A 21,212-nucleotide genomic window follows, 5' to 3' on the forward strand; every position below is an offset into this window, starting at 1 on the left:
CTGACTCTTGCTAAGGAGTTGCATCACCAGAAATATGAAGCAGATATGATGTCAGTCTTTTGGCTGTGTAGTCACACAGTTTTCCTGGCTTTGGGGCAAGCTGATATTTCTGGAGAGTTTTGAAGGCATCTTCCCTCTGCACTGCACAGTGGTTCTGGTTTAGCTCTGGCTGGGGCTGTAGCAGCTGTCAGCACAGATGAAGCTCTACCAGCCACAAGATGGAGATGTGACCTCAGTCATCAGCCACTGAGGGGGATGCTCTGGTGATTTAGGAAGCTCTCACACTGTCACCTGAACCCACTCAAACTGGGGAAGTTGTCAGAGTCCCCTGGATGAACAAGTTGCTCTGACATGGTGCTCTTGCTGCCTCGCTCAGGTAGCTGGACGTAGCTGGAAACTTTTTGAAGGTGAGAAGTGTTTAGGCTGTAGGATTGCAGGTTAATATAAACAAGCAAAATTTCTGTTCAGAGGGTGAAGTCTTGTATTGGAGAGATCATACCCCAGAAAATTTACTTGCTGGATTTTTGCCCTCTCTGCCTTTAAGGCCAGTTTGACAGGAATAGGGTCTTCAGATCCCTGCAGAGGGAAATGGAGAAATTCTCAGCCCAAATTTCCACAGTCAGGTGCAGATCTGTTTGCAGGAGCAATGCTTCATTCTCTTCAGAAACACTGAACTTTGCCTTCAAATCAGGTTCCCATGCTGTACATCTGTCTCTGTTGACCAACTTTGCTTTTGCACTAAGGGCTAGAGCTCCCCCAGCCTACAGCATAGTTCCCTGGGAGAAATATTCCTGTTCTGCCTACTTGCAACCATGGCTAAAAAATGTGTTGAGGCTTTATCTTCTGTTTAGTTTTCAGAAATTGTCACCGTTAGGTTGGACATGGCATACACACATGATCAGGGTCTAAGAAGAGAAAAGTGTTTTATTCTGTGTGTTCTCCTGCTTATATACTTTTAACAAAGCGTGATCTTAAGTCATTAACTACATCGCAATAACTTATTATATTCATTGGTGCAAGGCAATTAATGCCAATATAATTGGCAAAAGTTTTACAGAAATGTAATAAGGCACATATACACATCTGCATATGCATATAGTCTAGCTTACAAAGATTTCCATGTATCTTTTCTCATCTATTTCCATGCTGACAGCCTTGTCTTCTTCCTTGCTATGGATACACTTGAAAATCATCAATTGTTATTTCTTCTATTAACTCAGCTTTGCTTGCAAGCCAGCTGTCAAGCCCCTCCATAGAAATTAGTACCTACAGTGGAAAACCATGGGGCAAATTCTTCATGGGAAAAGGGGAAGGAGAATTCTCATTTTGAGCCAGTACTTGATGCATCACTGGAAGTGATCAGGAAGTTAAATTGTTTTTCCTCATTTTTTTTTATTCCCAAATTTCGCAATCTCTGCTGGTTAGAGTGACCCCGTGATACATTAGAAAGTCTCTTTTCCCAGCCTGGTGGTTGAAGATGGAGTCAGAACTCTTCAGTTCTCATTCTCAAGGCTGTTTATTGTTTTTTATCTATAAAATTCTTTCTCTGGCCTGCTGAGGTCTGCTCAGCAGGTCAGACAGAGGCACTCTGACTGCCTCAGAGACAGTGTTATCTTTTATACTAAAAACTACGTGTACATTATTTACCATAACTTCCCAATACCTATCACCTATGTTAGACAGTGAGTTTCTACTTGAAACCAATCTAAAAATGCCAACATCACCCAGAAGATGGAGGCTAGGAAGAAGAAGGAAAAAGGACAAGGAACGCCCAAATTCCTCCATCTTGGGACCCTGAGCCCCCATTCTAAAAACCTCAAAAATCTACTTTTCACCCCATGACAAACTATCTATTATTCTACTTAAACTTTCTTGACTTGTAATTCTTCATACAAAGGTTGGTAATTGTTTTTCCATGGGTCAAGATCAAAGGCACAGGGGTCTTGGGCTCTGTGCCAAGGTCTCTGAGCCCTCTGTCAGAGTCTCAAATTGTCCAGGGCAGCCAGAGGAATTTCCTGGGTTCCAGCAACAAAACAGGCAAACAACGGGATCAAACAGAGGTGGCTGTGAAACGTTGAATTTTCCCTGCTTAACCCTTGCTGTTTTCCCTGCAGGCCCCTCGAGGTGTGAGGCTGAGCGCTCAGCAGCGCTGCGATTCCAGGAGCCCCTGGTGCCATCCTGCACAGCCAGCGGGGCCTATGCAGCCCAGCAGTGTCACCAGCAAGGCCTGTGCTGGTGCTCGGACAGCCAGGGCCAGGAGGTGCCGGGCACACGGCGACGAGGCCAGCCCCCAGCCTGTGGTATGTATGAGACTGGCAAAGGAAAAATCCCTCAGTGTCTTTAGCACTGCAATTCCAGCAGCCCCTGGTGCCATCCTGCGTGGCCAGCGGGGCCTATGCGGCCCAGCAGTGCCACCCGTGGGGCCCGTGCTGGTGCTCAGACAGTCGCAGCCAGGAGGGGCCAGGTACGTGGTATGTCTTTCAGTACATACCACAGCCCCCAGCCTGTGGTATGTACTGAAATAAACACGGGCAGGAGACCTTTCTTCTTTTTGAAGCCTTTATTAAAAGCGATCAGCCCCGGTGGGGAGAACCAATGGGTCCGTGCTCACCGTGCCGCTGCTCCCAGGAATGGCATGGAGGAAGAGGAAGATGCAGCTTTGTCCACTGGTCTGTGGGCAGAGCTAGGGGTTCCGTCCTCATGAGAGCCTCAGGAGATTCCCTGCTTTTTGGTTGAACATTTGAGGAGCTCTGTCTAGCCGACATCTTTTGTTTAGGATGAGGGGTAAAAAGGGTCTTAGCAGGTACTAGATTCTGTTCCTCATGTCTAGACATCACTTTGATTTGTCAATTTTATGTTGGCTCGTTGTTTGTAGGGGTTTTTGGCTAGGTTTGGTGAGGGGCTTTTCCCATTGCAGGCTGGTTCTGAGGTCATTTGCATATAAACTCAATGTCCCTTTCTCTTCATCATCTGGGTGCCATCTTCCAGGAAGCAGCATGGTGTCACTCGACAAAAGAGGGAATTATTAACCATCAACAACAAGTAGTTAACGAAAATGACAGGTGATTACAGTAACAAACAGTTAGAACTCCACCCTGGCAGCAACTAGCCCAACCTCTGAACTCTGCAACCTTTTAAGAAATGGGCAGCTGTTCTACTCATAACACCTACAAGATTGGCCAAAGGAAAAATCTCTCAGTGTCTTTTGAAATAAATAAAGGGCAGGAGATTTTTCTCCTTTTTAATGCCATTATTAGGAGTGATTAGGTCTGGTGGGGGCCCAACAGGTCGCGCTCACACCCCGCTGCTTCCTGGAGTGGCGCAGAGGAGGAGGAGGAGGAGGAGGAGGAGGAGGTGTGCAGCTTTGTCCACTTCGCACGCCGGCAGAGTGGGGGATTCCGTCCTCATGGGCGCGACAGGATTTCCGTACCCCAATTCAACCTCTGAGGTCCTCCCTCCTTAGACGTCACTTAGGTTGTTCAGTTCTGTGGTGGCTCGTTGTTCCAGGGGTTTTCTTTGCTGAACTTGGCAAGGTGTCACTACTTTTGCATACAAGCTGTCATGTCACTTCCTCCTCACAGTCCTGGGTGCCATTTTCTAGGAAGTAGCAGGGGTGAAAACCTGACCTAATGGAGAGGGATTTCCAACAGGTAATTAACAGGGCAGGAGCAACAAGTAATTGATTATCAACAAGGTAACAATAAGGACTAGTAACAGTAGGTTTAACTTTATCAACGCTGTAACTTTTGATAAATGGGTGATTTCTTATTCATTACATCTTTAGATGGGAACAGAGCAGACCAGCTCGTTTCTCGGCTCTGACAGATCCTGGTGGTCAAAGATCCTGAAACCTCCCCAGGGCTAAGAGTCACATTCTAAAAAATTATTAAATATCATACTGCTTTTATTTTATGTTGTGATCTTTTAGTTTTGCAAGCAGCAAGGCTTTTCTTTGCAGCTCTGATATCTGGATATCATCCCCAATTGCACAAAGCCCATTTGCCAGCCAGACTCCTGATCTAGAAACCACCCTCAGTGAAGCCGTCACAGGGACGTTCCCATTCTGGGAGCTGGCTCGAGTGGCACTGCAATTTACTGCCAATCCAAAGCGTTTCCAAGAAAACCTCTTTGGAGGAAGGTTCTTGAAGAACTTGATCCAGTTTAACTTCACAGGGGTGCTTGGCATTAGTGGGAAGTACAGCACTGGCCAGTTTTTCCCACAGGAGGATCTGTCAGAGATGGGTAATGGCCAAGGCCCTCTGGAGTCAGCTCAGGCATTTTCACTGGACTCCAGGAACTGAAGTGTAAGTGACAATATCTGTGCAAGTGATGGTGATTTTTTGTTTTTCCTCCTTCCTTTTGTGAAGTGCTGTGGAATTTCATCTCCCATTCTGACTGGGTTTTTTTCCAACTCTGTCACTGTATGTTTTGCTATGAAAACTGCCAAATCCTGTAGAAAACTCCCCAACAAACAATTCAGAAAAGGTGTATAGGTTACGGCTTTGAGAGATTCCACAGAGAATTCACCATCAAATCTGTGCCCCAAATGGAAATGACAGTAGAAATGTCCAGGGGCTGGAGGGGAGGAGGAAAGTTAAAAACCTTTGCTCTGAAGTGCATTACCTAAATATTCAGGATTGTGCTGGAGGGCTGGGGCACAGGGTCTTAACATGGGGGCTGCCTTGGGGGAAGGCAGTTGCTGTGTCTGTGAGACACACGCAGCTTCCCATGCAGCTGAAAAAGGAGGAATCTGCCCTAGGTGTCACAGCTCCAAGTGCTCAGAACACTCTGGGCACACACAGGCTTGCTGTGAAATGAAAACTTTAGTGTGCCTTCAAGGCTGATCACCAAGGATATTACAAGGGAACCTCTGAGAGGCCTTGCCATATGCTGAGGGTAGTTGTTTTCTTTTTGAGTGTGCTTTGCTGAGCCCTCCTGATAATTTTTTTTTTTTTTTTTGAGGGGGGGTGAAGAAAGGGGGGCAATGACTTCAGGCTGCTTGCTGCTTTTATTGGCAGACTCAGGAAATTTAAGCAGGGAAAAAATTTCTGCAGAGGTTTCACAGATTAACTCCTGAGAAGTATTTCATGAGGTTATGGCTGAAATCTTCAGACAACTACATGCCTTGTGTGTGTCTCCAGTTCTCCTCTATTTTGTGTTCAAAACCCATGTTGATGTGGTACTTAGGGCCACAGTTTAGTCGTGGTCCTGGCAGTGCTGGGTTAATGGTTGGACTCAATTAAGTTTTCAAACTTTAATGATTCTGTGATTGTTTAATGTCTTTGGCTCTCACACTCAGCAGTGTTAACACTGGAGGAGTCAGTGCACCAGGCAGCCCTGATGGGGACGTGCTTCTCTTCAGACCTTCTGCAGTAGATTCACGCCAGCAGTGCTTTTGTGTTTATTCTTTCTTCCTCTGTTTTGATTTGATTCAGCAGTGGGAAGGAGGGGAGAGTGTTTATGACCCGTGATCATACATTTGTTTCATATTACTGTTCTTGTGGAATTGTGGCTTACACTAAATTATTGGCCCTCTGAGGAATGTTCTTCATCCCTCCAACCACCAAGAGCCAACACTGAAAACAGAAGGGCCCCATCCTACAGCAAGTTCTTTTACAAAGGAACTTCTGGGAAGGGGCCCTCACCTCCTGTCAGGAACTACAGAGCACGACAAGGGTGCAAGAGCAGGAGTGAGAAAGATGTCAATCACAGAACATCAGATTACTTGCTTAGCTTTTTAACAGCTTTATAGATTTCCAGCTTTTATCCTTATTGTTAACAGGATGTGTGACTGCTTTATCATATTGCTTGGTTGTGGAATAAATGGAGATGGAATGGGGAGCTCAGGGGAGCTGGTGCTGGAGCAGACTAAAGCTGCTTATCCATCTTGTCTTCTACAGGGACAGCAGTGGTGCTGAGTAAGAAAGACTGAGAAACATGGAAAATGTTAAAAATAACTTCCAAATATCCTCCTGCATGTGGGAGATGCCTCAAACTGGAGGCTGAGTCAAGATCATTGTTTTCAGCCCTCCCCTATGGAGTTATCTTCCAGGGATTTGCCTAATTGCCCTCTAACATTTTATCCTTCCTAGTACTCTCTGGCAATAAATTTCATTATCATAATTATGTGCTCTACATCTGGACTTCTCTGTGCTGTGAGAAATACTGAATAATAATTGTCTATTGTGGATGATGTGGAGAATCCTGTTTTTTATAAACCTTTTTTCATATTTTTTTGTTCAGGCTGAATGTTGTCTCATACTGGAAAAGCTGTTCTGTCCTCAAAATATTTTTGTCTCCCCGTCTCTATAGTTCTGCTACTTTTGCCTCCCTTCTCTATAATTCTACTTTCCAAGGACAGGTAACTGTGTGGCATGTGAGTTAAGCTGCTGTGTGCATTCCAGACATGCAGTCAGTGCCATAACCATGCTGTCTGTCTGCTTCTTGATGTCTTTGTACTTATCAAGTCTTTCCTTATCTGCTGTCTTTTGAGCCCTAAGCTTTGTCCTTCTTCACTGATGTGTTGCATCCTAACTTGGAGCTGTTTCTCCCTGTGTATCAGTGCACAGGTGGGGCTGGATGCAGCTACACCTGTGACAAAACTTAGCCCAGGATATGGGTGCCCAGGGCCACTGTTGATACCCTCAATATGCTGTCATTAGACTTTTTTTTTTTTTAATTCTGTAATTTTTTCCCTTAGAGCTCATTCATTAATGCCACCTGGTCCTTAGCATTTTATTACTGCTGATTTTAACAATTCATTGTCAAACCTCTTGCAATAAACACCTCACTATGAAACTGAAGATCTAGTAAGGAAACTTCCATAAGTTCCTCACTGGTGGATATTCTTTAAAATAAATTTGTGTTCTTCCACAATCTATTTCTCCTTCTTAGGTTTCCACATTTCACCTGGATCACTGGAGTTTTTCATTAAGAGCAGGCATCCTACTAGAGTGCTAAAATATTTGGAAAAGACATTTTTCATTCTTTCTGCCATGGGAACAGGGATGAGAATTTGTGTCGGGAAGCAACAGAACCAGTAAAACTCCACAGAGCAGTGAACTGAGCAGTGGGGAAGGAATTCTTCCTTTCATTTGGGGTCTTGACTGGAGAATTTTATTTGTAGACCATAGGCACTGACATTTCAAATTCCTTAACAATGTGCATGATGCATAGTCGAGAAGCAGGTTAATCTATACTTTTGCCTCAGCTGCTTGAAAGAGAGCAATAGAATTACAGGTTCAGGAGGTTCCAAAATGTACCTTTTCTTTTTTAAATCTTTCTCTAGGTGAGGAGCAATCATGCATCTCCGAGAGGCGACGGGCCTTGTCGAGGCTCCTCTATGGCCCTGCTGGCTCCTTCAGTCAGTCCAGTTTGTTCTCCACACCAGATAAGCAGTCAGACAAAACTGATGGCTTTTCAAGGTCCTGCCCTCCCTCTTTCAAGGAGCTGTTTCTGGACTCTGGATTGTCATCCCCAATTGCACAAAGCCCATTTGCCAGCCAGACTCCTGATCTAGAAACCACCCTCAATGAAGCCGTCACAGGGATGTTCCCATCCCGGGAGCTGGCTCGAGTGGCACTGCAATTTACTGCCAATCCAAAGCGTTTCCAAGAAAACCTCTTTGGAGGAAGGTTCTTGAAGAACTTGATCCAGTTTAACTTCACAGGGGTGCTTGGCACTAGTGGGAAGTATAGCATTGGCCAGTTTTTCCTACAGGAGGATCTGTCAGAGATGGGTAATGGCCAAGGCCCTCTGGAGTCAGCTCAGGCATTTTCACTGGAGGTATCAAAGGGGAGCTCCATTTTGAGTAAACCTCTCGTGAGCAGCTTTGGCCGCACAGTAACTCTGCAGGACAATCAGAATCGGATGAAATTCCTTTCTTCTCTCCTGGAGCTACCAGAGTTCTTTACTTTTCTTCAACAAGTAATTTCTGTCCCCGAAAGTGTTGCTGAAGATTTAGGTGAAGTGGTGAAACTAGCACTGGGATCCAGAGGCTGTGGTGAGGAGCCAAGGGACCTGTTTGTTCCAACATGCACCAAGGAGGGTAGGTATGAGAAGGTTCAGTGCTATGCAGGAGAGTGCTGGTGTTTGGACACTTTGGGTAAGGAGGTTCCAGGCTCAAGACGTCGAGGCAAACGCCCAAGGTGCCCCACTGAGTGTGAGAAGCAAAGGAGAAATCTGAGAAACCTGAAGCTAAGCCTGCCTGCAGGATCAGATCTCTTTATCCCCTCTTGTACTGAGGATGGAGACTTTCTGCCACTCCAGTGTTTTGGAACAAATTGCTTCTGTGTTGATTTGGACGGCAAGACTATTCCAGGAATAAAGGGGAAGACTGGAAATCCAATGCAATGTAAGTCTTAGGGACTGGGAATTTAAAGATGCTTTCTTTTTTATTGGAATTCAGTGGTTCTTTCTTCATATCTGATTACATCTGGAAATAAATTGATGATGTCTGCAAATGTCTCCTCACAGAAAAGCAAGGCATCTGATTAGTGTGTGTCAGCCTTGATATCCCCAGTCCTAAAGGTGGTCAGGGTCTAGGGTGGGCACACTCAAAGCAGAGGAGCCTGAGGTCTTGCCTGGTTACTGAACGTGCCATTGGCATGTCTCTACCTCAGTGGAGCTGGAATGTGTAACATCCATGATGCCCAGGAGACCTGGACCATCCATGGAACTGAATGTTACCCTGCCTGAAAAAGCCCTTTTACTTCCAGACCAAGGCACCTGGGCATGGTCACTGGCTCATCTTTTCATAAGAATTTAAGATTTTCAATGCCTTTAACTATGAACTTGATGTAGTCTTGTTAGCTCAAGAATATATCCTCAAATTGGTAAGATATCACAGGACTCCAAACATAGGAGAGGGATTTAATGGCTGGTAGGTTTTTCATAAGTCACAAAGTCAGGCCAAAAAGGTGAGCTGCAAAATGACTTCTGACATCAGGTTGATAGACTATGAACTGCCTCTCCTTGCTCTTTTATAATGGGATATGAAGAAAGAAGGAAGTACAAAGGCAGTGAATATTTGTTTTTCAAGTTTCTGTGAACTGACAACAAAACATCAACAGGGAGAATAGACCAAGAGGAGAGCCTGCTTCTCATTTTGGGAGAAATAGCAGTGACCAGCAGTTGAGAGTGGTGCACAGTGGGGGAGCTCCTTTGAATAGCAGTTTGCAGAAGTACTAGGGAGTTTGTTGTAATAATCTGAACTGAGAGGGGATTTATATCTAACTACCCATCTGTAGTGCAATCCAAAATAAGAAGGTTCAGAATTCTCTGGTGCTCAAAAGATGAGCTCCCATGGTTGGCTGGATCTGCAGAGCTGCTTGGTGGCAAAGTGAAATTTGGCTCTGGAGATGGCAGAAAAGGCTTCCAAACCAAACTCCCTCCAGTATTTTGAGGGATGTTTTGTTTTGTATTCAGCAGCAATGTTCAGTAGAGCGTGGGAAGAAAGGACAGTATTAAGATTCGGGTTCAGTCCAAGGGGAAATAAAATTATCCCACTATTCAGATGGTTGCTTTGCATTGACTGGCTGAATAACCAGTAACAACCCAACTACCGTGTATATCTGAAAATACTTGATCTATGTAAACAGATTCAGGAAGGCATTTAGTGACACCTGGCCCCCCAGTAAGAACAACAAGTACCTAATATACTCACAGATTTTAAAATAACATATCTGTATTCATCTTGGAGGGCTCACATCCCTTTGGAAATCTTACCCTGGTTCTGCATGGGACCTTAATATTGCTAAGCCTTCTTAGTAACAGGCAAGGAATGTTGTTATTATTGGGCTGAGTGACCAATTTTTAGTAGTGGTGTTTATTGTACTAGAGGACAGGGCTATTGTATATCTTCAGTGCATTCAGAAGGATGTGCATGTTTTTCTTTTCCCAGGCCCAAGTGCTTGCCAAGTCACAGCTGCTCAGGAGTTTCTCAGGGCTGTGAAGCTGCTGTTGTCAGATCCAAGAGCTGTGCCCCCGCTGTCCAGCCTTCACCTCCCTCAGTGTGATGATGAGGGTGGCTGGAGGCAGGTGCAGTGCAGTGGCCCCCCTGAACAAGCCTTCGAGTGGTACCAAAGGTGGATTGCAGAGAACAACGAGGGCAAGCCCCTGCCTGTTCCTGATCTATTGGACATAATAGCTGGGTATAAAGAGGCATCCTCTGGAGACTTTTCAGCTTTTGTTAAAGCTTTGTATGAGGCTGGGCACCAGAATGTCTTCCCCATGTTCTCCATGTATTCCTCCTTCATGGATCTCCCACCTCAGGTGCTGAAGGGAAACGTGACCAGTGCATCAGAGAACATTTTGCTGGACCCATATATATTCTGGCAGCTTCTGACTGACCAGCTCAGCTACTACCCAGGACCCTACACTGACTTCAGTGCTCCTTTAGGTCACTTTGAACTTCGTGATTGTTGGTGTGTTGACAGCAAAGGAGGAGAGCTGGAAGGAACAAAGGCAGGAGTGAACCAGATTCCAGCATGTAAGTAACAATTTCTGGCATGTAAGTAAGAGTGTTTTCTGGTCTTTTATATTATGCCACAAGAGAGGGAAGTCCTTTCAATTGCTGTAAAGTATCCAACAATAACTTTTTAGAAAGATCATCAGCACTGCCATTATCGTTGGATGTCAGAAGTAGGGTGACTCATTTCCACTAAATAACTGATGGTTGAGCTTTGGGAATAAGGAAAAATAAAGTTCCATATCAAGTTCGAGTAGATTTTATAATTTGGAGTTAGGACATATAATGCTTTTGCAGAACATACTTATCCAGGTGGTAAAGGACATTAGAATGTGTGAAGAGTTGTATGGGAAAATCAGGATTACACTGTAATGTAAATGACTTTCAAGAGTGCCTTAAAATGAAGCAAGAGGGATTTTCTTTACTGTTTCTTATTAGAGTGACAGTGGTCAAGAGTAACAGATATCCCCTAGAAGTCACTAGGAGGAGAGTGAGGCCAGCACTGAAGTTGAGTAAGCTCTCTGTCTCGACAGCTCCTCCAAAGGTGCTGGCTCTCTTTGGAGTTACTCCAGCAGGTGACGTATATTATAAATGCCATCACTGAAATTGTTCTCATCAGTTTTTTCCAGCTGTGAAGAAGAGACAGGACAATGAACTAGTGGAGACTCCAGTTCTGTGGGCAAGTGGGGAATAAAGGGATGAAGCAGATTAACAGAGTTATTTTGGAGGAGCAGCTTTCATGGAGCTGGCTTGGTGCATTGAATTGCCCTTTCTGGGTCAGTAGATGTGTGGACAGGACAGGCCAAGTGCCAGCTGCCACTCCAGACCCAAAGGACAGACTTTCATTTTCCTTTCTGACTCTCACTTGTGATTATCCACATTTTTTAATGGCAGCAACTGAGGGGATGTTCTGTAGAGATATATTAACTCAGTTTGTAACCAATAAGGACTTAAAAGCATCAAGCCTTTGGCTCAGGACATGGAGAATGTTTGTATGACTTATGGCAATTCAACACTGATTTCAGAGGGAAAAAGGCAATGCTAATTTAAGACCAATTAATTTTCACATGCAAATATTTACTGGATTTAGATGAAAGTCATTAATATACTCTTCATGTATACATTTTTTATACAGGCCCTGGTATATGTGAAGGTGTGAAGCAGGAAGCCATGAAATTTATGGAGGAGGCAGAGCAGCTCATCCTGGCCTCAAATGGGTCCCAGTTTGCCTTTGGAGAGAGCTTCCTGCTGGCAAAGGGGATCCAGCTCTCAGACAGGGACCTCCTGCGTCCCGCTGGGCCCCAAGGGCTGGGGGCAGAGATCTCCCAGAAGCTGCTGTCAGGCACTGACTCTGCTCTGCAGCTGGCTGCATGGTCAGGTGGGTCAGAGAGGGAGAGAAGGGCTGAGCTGAATGGGGTCATGCCCAGAATCTGTGCAAGAGCACTTGATGTTAAATGCAACTTTGCTGAAAAGCAGGTGGGACTCAGCAGGTGTAATTAATCAGGGTCATTGAGCTGTCCCCCAGGAACTGATTTCATATACATAACACAATGCAAATATAAAATCTGGGCACTTACTTTATGTACTTCAAACGTTTATTAATTTGTCTTCTGAAGTACAGGTAACATTCAGATTTTTGCAAATGAGTGCATTTTATATAACCTGTTTGGGCACTAGAGCTTTCTTTTACTTCTCTTCTATAGTCCTGCGCTTCTACTGGCAGAGCCACTTTACTTCAAAGAGTTCTGCTGGGGAAGCTGCACAGCTGGGATTTTTCCCTTACATCCCTCAGTGTGATGGCCTGGGAAACTGGGAGCCAACTCAGTGCTATGAGAGCACAGGTGAGCAATTCCTAACAAGACACTCTGGGCTGTCTAAACAAAGCAAAACTCCAAACAACCCAAACAAAACAAAGCAAAACCCTAAGAATTCTAATTAAAAGATAGAAAACCAGTAGTAGTCAGACTGGAGGAAGGTCATATGGTCTACAAGATGTGTCTAAATTGGCTGGACACAAGTGGTAGCTCACTGGGGTTCAAAAATGAGTAGATATTCAGTTGCTTGCTGCTAGTTGTGTTCCCTGTGGGTTGGTCCAGGGGCTGGTATTGCCTTATGTCTTCACTCATGACCAGGATGATGAGATGGAGCACACCCCCAGCAAGTTTGTGGATGATGCCAAATTTCTGGGAGGAGGTGATAGGGCTGCAGTGGGGGAGTCTCACCAGAGCTGCTACATTTCCATTTGTACCATGGCTCTGAGGTGTGGTCTACTTACCCCTGGATAGCTGTGCTTGGATTTACTGACCCCTTTCTATAGAGCTGCTGAGGGTGAAAATCTTCCTAGTATGCAACAAAGAACACAGCAGTACCACATCTGAAATAAAGCTGCTTTTCTTCCCCGGGCAGGTCATTGCTGGTGTGTGGATGAGAGAGGTCGTTATGTCGTGGATTCCTTGGTCTCACGTTCATCAGAACTTCCCAAATGTCAGCTGGGTTTTCTTCCTAAATATTTGTCTTGGCCTGTTCTTGCAAATTTTAATATTTATTGGAAATTCTAATATGCATGAAGTAAGACTTTCTTCTAGCCATTCCAAGAAAAGTAAACAGAATTATATTCTTATTTTGCTAATTGATTAAATTTCATTGTGTGTGATTTTGTCTTGCATGATTTGAGAGTGAACCCTCTAGTGTTGGTGGCCCTGCCTGAGATTGTAGCAGTGCCTAATACAGATGTGTGAGGGAGCTGGTGATGTAACTCTTTCTCTTGCTTAGGTCTGAAACTTGATTTTATTTTAAAAATGTTTTCCCTCTGACAGGCCGCACTTCATGTCAGCGATCTCGAGCCAATGGCCTCCTTTCCAGCTGGAGACAGAGTAGTGCAAAGCTGGACACGTCTCCAGCTGATCTGTTCATCCCCAGCTGCCTTGAGGTGATTTCACATGACTGATGAAGCAGTTGTGCTTACACCATGCACACACACTTTCTGTCCATGCTCTTTATGCACCCCTTGTGCATTTCTATTAACCTGAAAGAAGAGGGTAGGACAAACTAACAGCTGGTGTTGCCCTGCAGAAGGCAGAATTTAAATAGCTTTGAGGTGGGGACTGAGGATAGGAAGCTCTGTGCCTGCCCACGTTTCCCTCCCACAGGCTGGCTCTGCAGGGCTGTGCTTCAAAGGCACATCTTAATTGACTGAGATTTGGGGGGCTCTTTCCTCCTGAACTGTGAGAGCATGACAATGTGAGGGGGAGCTGGGTGCACATGTCCCAAAAAAACAGGGTCTGTGATGCTTTCAATATGTGGCAGTGAGCAGGAGAGAGACAGCAATAGACATTCAATGTAATAGAGTCATTATCATATGGAATCATAATCATTTAGGTTGGAAAAGACTGCAGAGATCAAGCATTGCTTTTACTTCAGCATTGCTGAGTTCATCACTGAATCATATCTTGAAGCACCACACCTACACATCTTTTGAAAACATTTCAAGCTAGAATTTTTTCAGAACTTTATCTCAGTGGACTTCTAATCTACATCCTGCTTAATGGTTGGACTCAGTGATCTTAAAGGTCTTTTCCAATGTAAATGATTCTTGATTCTCTCAGGGACTGGTCTATCTATTAAATTAGTTAGACTGTATTTTGTGTTTCTTTTCAATATGTTTTAATAATAGACAAGTGTAAATATAATAAAGCACTTTAACCAATCTTTGGGGTATGGATTTTGGTGTGTCTGTATTAAAACACATTTTTCTGCAATGACAGCTCCTTAATTCTTTGTAGACAGGAGAATACACTGTGCTGCAGAGATCTGACGCAGATATTTGGTGTGTGGATCCTGTGTCAGGAGAAATATTCCAGCGTGGCAGCAAAGACTTGGATGGCAATCCTGAGTGTGAGTAATGCTTTGCCCCCTGCCTGTGATCCCTCATGCTCTGCAGCACATGAACTTTCTTCTTCAGAATGCTGCCTATGAAACATGCGAGGCTCATAGTTAAATTCCTCAGTGATGGGGTACATACAAAGCACAGCAACATTGAAAGGGTATCTGAGAATTGTTACCCTTTACTTTCATAACACCAAAAATAAAGCAGTCTATGCAAATTTATGAATGAAATTCTATGCATTTTTTAATCTTTGATTTCTTAACACCATTTTAACTATTTAAAAATGTAAATTATCATATCAAATTTAAAATTACCTTGATCAAAAATTTTTATGAAAAGCTTAACTTTTCTAATTTGATTTTTTTGTCTCCTAAGTAGGAGCCGCTAAATGATACACCATCACATTTATAAAAAAACCCATATATATATATATATATATATATATATATATATATATATATATACATGAAAAATAAATCACAGCATTTTTTCCAACTGTTTTTCTAAAAGAGTATCATTTGCACTTAAATCTTTAGAAAAAACATGGGTTTTCTTTTCTAGTAGAAGTAAATTCCCCACTTCTATAATGAAACAAATTATTTGTTTTTGTGGTCACTCTTCTTTCTTGCTACTAACAAAACAGGCTGGAAGCACTTCTGGTAAAGTCTCTAGGTCACTTTGTTGTCTTCTGTTCTGTATCTTGCAAAGAATCTCTCTCTTTGCAGGTCCCAGTTTCTGTAACCTGCTGAAGTCCAGAGTGGTTTCCCGAGAAGCTGCCAGAGGAGACATCCCCGAGTGTGAGGGGGCCAGGGGGAGTTTCTCCCCTGTGCAGTGCAGCCAGGAGCAGGAGAGCTGCTGGTGTGTCTTTGGCAATGGAGAGGAGGTGCCAGGGACACGAGTGAATGGGGCACAACCAGAATGTGCAAGTGAGTTCCTGCTTCAGGCATTTCACTTGTGAGCAAATCCAGGCCTGGAATTTAACTCAGGTCCTAAATTTTTCCACTCCCTAGTTGAATTTAATCTTATTTCTTCAGACCTTTAGAGATTTTTTTCTCAAGCAACATGCTTATCTTTGTCTTACAGCAGATTTCAGACCTGCCAGGGCATGCTGTCTGATTTTCTTCAGGTGCTTTGTGAGGAGAAAAAGAAGAATGGAATGGATCCTTGACTTTTTGTAGTTCATAAAATTGGTTGAATCAAACCATTTGAGCTATGAAACCCAACTATAAGGCCAATCTGAAAAGCTTGCTGCAAACTTGAACCTGCTCCAGTGTGAGCTGGCTCTGGGATTAAAACCCATTCGGCTGACTAAAATAAAATTTGAAAAATGTATGCTTCTGCCATTCTGAGTCTTGGCTTGTGACCAGAATTGTGTAAAAGATGTGCCAAAACATTGCATATTCACAGAGTATTTCCTGAATGGCCAGAGCTGTGAAGCACTGGAATTCACTCATGGTTTCCAGTGAGACATCCAAATGGGAGACATTTGGATAAATTTAATTTGCAATGTCCTTTATGCTTTTTCCCATCACTGAAGTGAAGCAAAATTAATTAAACTTTCTACAAGGCTATGCTCCAAAATGTAATGATTAGTGGGAAGTAGAGATGTAAAAAGAAAACCTTCAACAGTTGTCTGCAGGACACTGCTGTTTTCAGGTTTTTTGTTGGTTTTGGGGGAGAAGGGTTGAAAAAAAAATTAGGGAAACACGACCACGTAGTCTGCTTCAGTTTCCTTTTGTGATTCTGCTGTATAAAGATCAACACAGCCCTGTTTTCACTAACCAAATGGAAGATGTGACACTTGAGGACATGGTTTAGTGGTGGAGCTGACAGTGCTGGGTTAGTTGCTGGACTCAATGATCATACAGGTCATTTCCAAACTTAATGATTCTACAATTCTATTGCAAAATACCTGAATGTGTCAACCCAATTGCCTGTGAGGTTTTTATCAACTAGGTAACTGCTCAGCCAACTTGGAAATAATTTAATTTGTGCTCTCTTCTATCAATAGAGAGTTCTGAGGATGGGATTTTATGAGAAGCCAGGAAACCTCATGGGTGTTTCTGCCCCATGCTTGTGGTGTTGTTTGAAAATGCCAACTGAGCTCTGAGGAGATAAGCTCCAAAGTAGGGTGGTGTAGTCACCTGAATGTAGCCATCCAAGGCAGGTTTTTAGCTCTTCAGAGAAGTAGAGATGACCATAAATACAATCCTGCTGCCATCCTGTACTTTTCCTATAGAAAATAATAGTGATTAATGACCTTAAAAATACTGAACTGAGAGGAGAACTGCTTTGAAAATATAATGGAAACCTGGTTTTACTGAAAGCTAATAATTTTTTTTCTGCATAAAGATTGAAATAATCTTTGATGGTTTCCCTGGATTTTGAAAGAGCGATGGAACTTTTCATGATACACGACTTAGTTATTGTGTAAAAAAAAAAAATCAAAAATTAGTTTTCTCCTCAGTCTGCCCAGCCTTATGCCTCTAGTCCTGGGAATTACTAATAATTGTTCAGGAAAAAAGAGTACTATACTGCTACTCTGGAGAGCTTGCCTTTCAGCAAAATAAACTGTTGTGGTGGGAAAATATGATAAATTTCTCTTCCAGCATCAGAACAGAGAGCTGTAAACAGAAAGTAATAAGTCAGAGTGTCCAGTACATGCCAGGAGGTTTTCATTAGTTTAATCACTTCCATCAGAGGTAGAATCCAGCTTCTTCTAGCTGGGATGCACTGGAGAGACAATGCCAAGTACCCCAGCAATCCTCTTGCATCTCCCATCCTCATGCCCACTTCCCATAACTCTGAGTAGAGACAGAGGAGAGAGGTTTCCAGAGAAGGTCCTGGAGCTGTTAATTTCCTTGTGAAAATCTTTGTAAGCACCTATGAAAGAAGTGTCAGTATTCAGGGGGATTCTGATTCACTTCTACAGGACCAAGATTTAGGACAATGACAAAATGGTAGAGGCTTAGTAAAAATGAAGTGTAATCTGTAGAGGGATAGATGAGCAAGTTACTGATGGTGAATTGATACCTTTTAACCACACCAGGAAACCATTGATCACTTCTGCTTTGGGAGCTGGATATTTCCCTGGCTCACACACCAAATCTCAATGGAACAGGCGGTAGGAGATAGTAGCCCCATTCAGCTGAGACTGGATATGACTTGCTGGACAAAGAAACGTGTTAGAGCAATTAAGAAACCACAGACTGATTTTTACATACTCTGTATAAAGATTATATTGTTGTAATTTAGCAGCCAGGATGACTATTACTGTCTCTTTTACAGAGAGGCCTTCTGGTCCTAAGACCTTGGGAGATTTATTAGAAGTTTGTTAAGCAAGGATTCCAGGTTTCCACCTTTACTGAGGGAGTCTGGCTACAGAGTCAATGAGTATAGAGAAGGAATGCAGTGGCCCCATTTACAGAGTTATTGCAAAAAAGTTGCTATGAAGGAGACTTGGATAAAAATATGCATTTGGCAATTCAGAGAGGCAGATATGAAAGCTTTTTTTGTTGGCATTGACATGCTCAGAGTTGGAAAACAAAGATGTACTGCACACATTGGATCCCAGATTCATCCTGCAATGTTTTAATACTTTAGCTGAAAGTTTTATGCAAGGTTTTTATACTTTAAATGAAGTGGCTGCTTAGTTATGGACTTAATCTCCATTAGAAGGGGAGAGGGAGGGTGCTCAGACCTGCACCATCATCAGTGTTTGCCTCCCTTCAACGATCAGGAAATTTAGGTCTGATCTGAGCATTGTAATTTGGAAAATGATCTATATATACACCAAGCAAGTGAATTGTATGATATGATAACATCTTTTTCTTTGTATTTATTTATAAGTGAGGAAGTTTTTTTCTTCTTAGGTTTTGTAGCTCTGGAACTAACAAGTGTTTAACTATTACTGTACATATTTAGTAATTAAGTTGGTATTTGGCTAATATTGAGTGAAGTTGTTGAATTGTACTGATTAGTAAAAATTAATTATCACTGTAATTAGTCTGTTACAGTGGGCTAGCAGGGTTTGAATGACTGCACTCATACTGAGTGAGTTGATAGGGAAAACTGCTCCAATTCTAGAGCTGTATACTACTGTTTATATATATATATATATATATATATATATATAATGTATATTCTGCCCTACTGGTCACTACAAACATCTTGCTGTTGCTGTAGACACCACAGTCATGAGTTCCTGATCTCAAACCTTTCAAACTTCAGTCTAAGGGCAGCTGAGGATTATTTGGCCCTGCCTGTTTCCACTAGATGTCTTCTATAAAGGTTTATTCTGCTGTTGGTTAGATAGATATCTTCTGTAAAGTTTGTTCTGCTGTTGGTTAGAAATCTCCTTCTCATTTCCTGCTGAAATTTATTCATGACTGTTCATAATGTATCTGTTCCTAGAAACCACGCATGTCCCTTTCTGGGCCTGATGCATTACCCATCACAGTCAAAGTGTGTCTTTCCATCAGCTTCAGTAATCGGAACCAAGCTGCCCTCAAACCAGGTCAAAGCTGATGAGTGCAAAGGGCACAGGGTGCTGTCTAGGTTTAAATCTGTGCATGTGAGGGATTTGTGGACTTTGTCCTAAAAGTCATCATAGCCCCTAACACATCTCCCCTTTCTCCCGTTCCTGCAGGTCCGCAGTGTGCGCTGCCATTTGGTGCCTCAGCGGTTGCCAATGGGGCTGTACTTTGTGAAAACATCCCTGGGGAAGCTCCAGGCATCCAGCAGTGCCAGCTCCTGTGTCGCCAGGGCTTCCACAGTGCCACCCCCAGCACCTCATCCCAGTGCGACGCGCGGCAGCGGCGCTGGGTCTCGGTTGCCCCTCTGCTCCAGGCCTGCCAGAGTATGTCTGATCTGCTCTAATCTGATCTATCTGCTCTGCTCTGCTCTGCTCTGGTTTGATCTGCTGGGGCCTGGGGAGGGCTCAGAGCAGTGTAAACAGTGCAAAAATCAGCTTTTATCACACAACTACCATGTGAATAACAACCATAAGTTATAGGGGAGTGGCTAAGCTGAGGTGCAGGAGATGTGTTCTGTGTTCTGCCATCTTCACCTCTGGCTCTTGGCTGGCCCCTGTGCCAGAAACTGTCCTTCTTGCCTGTAAGAATAGAGCTATAAATAGCTATTCAATCTATATGCAGATTTTTCTTGTTAGTTAAAAGATGCTGGCACCATAAGTGATTCTGATGGAACTACTTAGCCCTGGAAGAACAGATGAGTGCCAGATGTTTGAATTTGGCAGAACTTGACTGTTTATTTGCATAATCAAGTCACTGTTACTTCTGCATCTTTTTTGCAGAAGTCTGTTTTTAAGGATTATTGTTTATTTTTTGGCTGACTTCTGGTATTTTTCAAAACATTTTGATTTCAAGAAAAAAATAGCACTTTAAATCTTGGAAGAATTGGATATCCATTCAGAGCTCATGTAATTGGATATTAGTGTTGGCCTTTTCAATTATTTTAAAAAGACATATATTCTGATCGAAATGGCAATTTGTAGCAGTGCTGAACTTTGAGAATGAACTTTGAGAAATTTGAACTTTGAGAAATTTGGCCTTCCTGCCAAATTTGCAGATACTTTTCACTTCCAGAATAGGTTACACCCATTAATCAGTCTTCAGAATGGGTTAAACTCTTCTATTCCAAATGCAAATATTTATTAATCTTTCAATTTCAGACTGAAACTTTTGTCTGTTTGTGATTGTGTTTGTGAGGTTTCTGTAGCATGTTATGAAATAACTTCCATGTTTGTCTGATGGCAGTGGGATAACTTTGTAGGGACAGAGGGGAGTGTGTGGCAATCTGCTATAAAGTTTAGTGTAAACCAAGGACTTAGCCCAGCAATTTGTGTTTAGAATAGTGCATGGTTTTAAGGAGAAAGAAGAAATTCCCAACACATGAGAAGGTGTTTGAACAAACTTCACAATAATGGAGAATTCACCACAACACTTAGTAATTTGTTCTAATGGATAATTACCCTCACTCTCAAAAATCATGTTTCCTGTTCTTTATGTATACATCTAGAGACTGTGGTTAAATCAGCTCTTTAAATACTCTCTGAGAAACTAAGCAGAGAGAGGGCTTTGTGCCTTGCAGGAAGAAGCAGGGGTTTATGTCCATCTGCCATTCTCCTTGGAAGCTCTCCAGGCTTTCTCATGCTCATTTTTGGGGTGAGGGATGAGGAATTGTGCCCCAGCAGTGACACCTGTATGTGATGCTGGGAGGGCCTGCAGAGGAGCCGAATGAGGGAGAGCTCTGCTGCTTGTCCAGCCTGCTAGGACAAGGGCCAGCTCCACTTGGAGGTGGAATGACAGCATTGCTGTTGTGCTGAATCTGAGATAACAAACCCTCCATGGGGCCTGGGAACAGTGCTACTCCAGGGGAGACAAGAAATTTGCATTTTTTTTCTTGCTAAAAACTGATTGAATAGATTTTGATTTTCTGACTGATGAGCTCACAGGTTTTTCATCAGCTGGTGTGATTAGCATCACTTGGATTTTCTATCAAAAATTCAGAAAGCTCTTGTAGACGTCCATACCAATACCACTATTGTGCAAATTCATTCTTTCCTAAAACTTACAGTTAGCTTGACAAGCTGGCTTTCCAAAAGCCCTTTACATTAGTATTAATTTATTTCACTATTTATTTCCTTTTTTAATTGAAGTGTTTTCATGATTGCATGGAAGAGAAGTGAAGATCGACAGGTCAATAATTCTTGTCTTTCTGTTTCTTTTCTAAGTATTGGTATAATGTCAGCTTTCATGGGGTTCTCTGGAACTTCCTATTTGCTAAGGCTCAAGAAAAAGTATCAGTAATGATCCAGATTGTCCTTATCCTTCTGTG

At 43.0% G+C, this 21,212-nt stretch overlaps 1 protein-coding gene across 1 annotated transcript in view; it reads left to right on the forward strand.

Annotated features, from left to right (window-relative positions):
- Nucleotides 1-21,212, forward strand: part of TG (thyroglobulin) — a 152,098-nt gene that overhangs the window by 12,628 nt on the left and 118,258 nt on the right. Inside the window, exons 8-17 of the mRNA XM_026790985.2 lie at nucleotides 2,115-2,300; nucleotides 7,289-8,353; nucleotides 9,902-10,489; nucleotides 11,604-11,846; nucleotides 12,172-12,309; nucleotides 12,875-12,952; nucleotides 13,285-13,397; nucleotides 14,251-14,362; nucleotides 15,080-15,280; nucleotides 19,003-19,212. Of these exons, the coding sequence (XP_026646786.2) occupies nucleotides 2,115-2,300; nucleotides 7,289-8,353; nucleotides 9,902-10,489; nucleotides 11,604-11,846; nucleotides 12,172-12,309; nucleotides 12,875-12,952; nucleotides 13,285-13,397; nucleotides 14,251-14,362; nucleotides 15,080-15,280; nucleotides 19,003-19,212 (2,934 nt within the window). The remainder of the gene's footprint in view (nucleotides 1-2,114; nucleotides 2,301-7,288; nucleotides 8,354-9,901; nucleotides 10,490-11,603; nucleotides 11,847-12,171; nucleotides 12,310-12,874; nucleotides 12,953-13,284; nucleotides 13,398-14,250; nucleotides 14,363-15,079; nucleotides 15,281-19,002; nucleotides 19,213-21,212) is intronic.

This window comes from Zonotrichia albicollis, chromosome 1, assembly GCF_047830755.1.
Source record: "Zonotrichia albicollis isolate bZonAlb1 chromosome 1, bZonAlb1.hap1, whole genome shotgun sequence".
NCBI lineage: Eukaryota > Metazoa > Chordata > Aves > Passeriformes > Passerellidae > Zonotrichia > Zonotrichia albicollis.